Source organism: Echinops telfairi, unplaced genomic scaffold (genome assembly GCF_000313985.2).
Source record: "Echinops telfairi isolate 266 unplaced genomic scaffold, ASM31398v2 ScPeMD7_7471;HRSCAF=8509, whole genome shotgun sequence".
Classification (NCBI taxonomy): domain Eukaryota; kingdom Metazoa; phylum Chordata; class Mammalia; order Afrosoricida; family Tenrecidae; genus Echinops; species Echinops telfairi.
The window spans coordinates 577088-578884 of record NW_022111375.1 but is presented as its reverse complement, the minus strand read 5'-3'; the positions used below and the strand labels follow the sequence as shown (position 1 = coordinate 578884).

General features: G+C 59.5%; 1 protein-coding gene across 1 annotated transcript in view; it reads left to right on the top strand.

Moving 5' to 3' along the window:
* LOC101661075 (arylsulfatase D) overlaps nt 1–1797 on the top strand; it is a 13645-nt gene that overhangs the window by 5864 nt on the left and 5984 nt on the right. Inside the window, exon 2 of the mRNA XM_045285444.1 lies at nt 418–555. Coding sequence (XP_045141379.1) covers nt 418–555 — 138 coding nt within the window. The remainder of the gene's footprint in view (nt 1–417; nt 556–1797) is intronic.

The window sequence follows — 1797 nt, the reverse complement described above, 5'->3', positions numbered from 1 at the left end:
TATCTATCTATCTATCTATCTATCTATCTATCACCTATCTATCTACCTACCTATCTATCTATCTGTCCATTAGCTCCTCAGGAGAAAGACCAGACTGTCTGCTCCCGTGCAGACTGACCGCCTGGGAGACCCCCAGGGGCAGCTCCGCCCTGTCCTGCAGGGTTGCTGTGAGTCGGCATTTACTTTTTATACAGCCAATGGGCTGGATCTCTGATGCCAACCCCTCCTCCTCCCCTCAGTCCTCCCCTTCCCCCCCATATTTCTGAGGCTCCCACCCACTGCACCGTCTCACAGAAATCCCACCTGCTGGATGCCAGGATCACCCCCACCCAGACCCTGAGACGCTAGGGCCCCCTGTGGGGCCAGGGTCCGAGGCAGGAAGGTAAGGCAAGCCTGACCTCTCCCCTCCCCACGACCTTCCCTAGGCATGGATGCCAGTGGCGGGTACCGGGCGCTGCAATGGAACGCAGGCTCAGGCGGACTCCCTCCTAACGAGACCACCTTCGCCCGGCTGCTGCACCTGCAAGGCTACAGGACGGGGATCATAGGTATGGGGCAGGGCAGGGGGGCTGTTGGGCATCTCAGAGCGGCAGGAAGCTGCCCCCCCACCCCCTTGTCCCAAGGAAAATGCTCCCACTACCCCCCCATCTCCCGTCCCAGCGTCCTGGCCCGCATGGGCTGGCAATGAACAACCGCATCATTGTCACGGAGGAGCTGTCTTTACCGGGAGACTTGGGGGGCAGGGCACCCAGCTTTGCCCCGGCATGTCAGTGCCCCCTCCCCAGGTTAAGCCCGGGCTGGGTGTCACTGAAAAGCCAAACGCCCAGCATTCATGGTCCCATCCCATCAGGTGAGGGGGGGTCTGAGACCCCTGGGTCAGGGAGGAGCATCAGGGGTCCCCACCATCCCCAGGATCAGATTAGCTGAGCGGGTGGGGTGGGGAGGGGGCATGTGCCTCTGGGGTCCCCTGCAGGGCTGTACCCCCGGCTGTCCTTAATTCACATGGAAAAATCCAGAGTGCAGTCCCGAAAGGGAGCATGCATAGAAACAGACAGATACACAGACCCACACACACGTGGACACAGACAGACCCCCCCCAAAAAAAAACAGACGGACACGCATATGCAAACACAGACAAATATACACAGACTACAGACACTAATACATCAGACCCACGTACACCGGCACATGCAAACACAGACACACATGCAAACACAGACACATGCAAACACAGACACACATGCAAACACAGACGCACATGCAAACACAGACTCACATGCAAACACACACACATGCAAACACAGACACACATGCAAACACACACACATGCAAACACACACACACACATGCAAACACACACACACACATGCAAACACACAGACTGACACTCAAGCCAAACCACGTGCCACGGAGTCTGTTCCCGCGCGTGGCGCCCCAGTGGCTCTGCGTGGCACTGCGCCCGCTGTCTCCCTGCAGCTGACTCTCAGAGCCTTTCCCGGCTTGTCTTCCGGGCCGCCTCTGGGTGGATTAGAACCTCCCACCTTTCCGTGAGCAGCTGAGCCTGTCGCCCACCCGCTGGCTCCCCCCAGACTCCCAGACAACACGCTGTGTCCCTTGAGTCGCAGCTGCAAAGCACACCCATCGCCCTGGGGCGGGGGCTCTGTGAGGCCCTGGGCTGCTGCCCTGCAGGTCGGTGGTTCAAACCCACCGTCATGATGAGGCTGTCCGGTCCCCTAAAGCCTGACCACCCCGGAGACCCCCAGGGGCGGCGCTGCACTGGCCGGCAAGGTTTGAGAG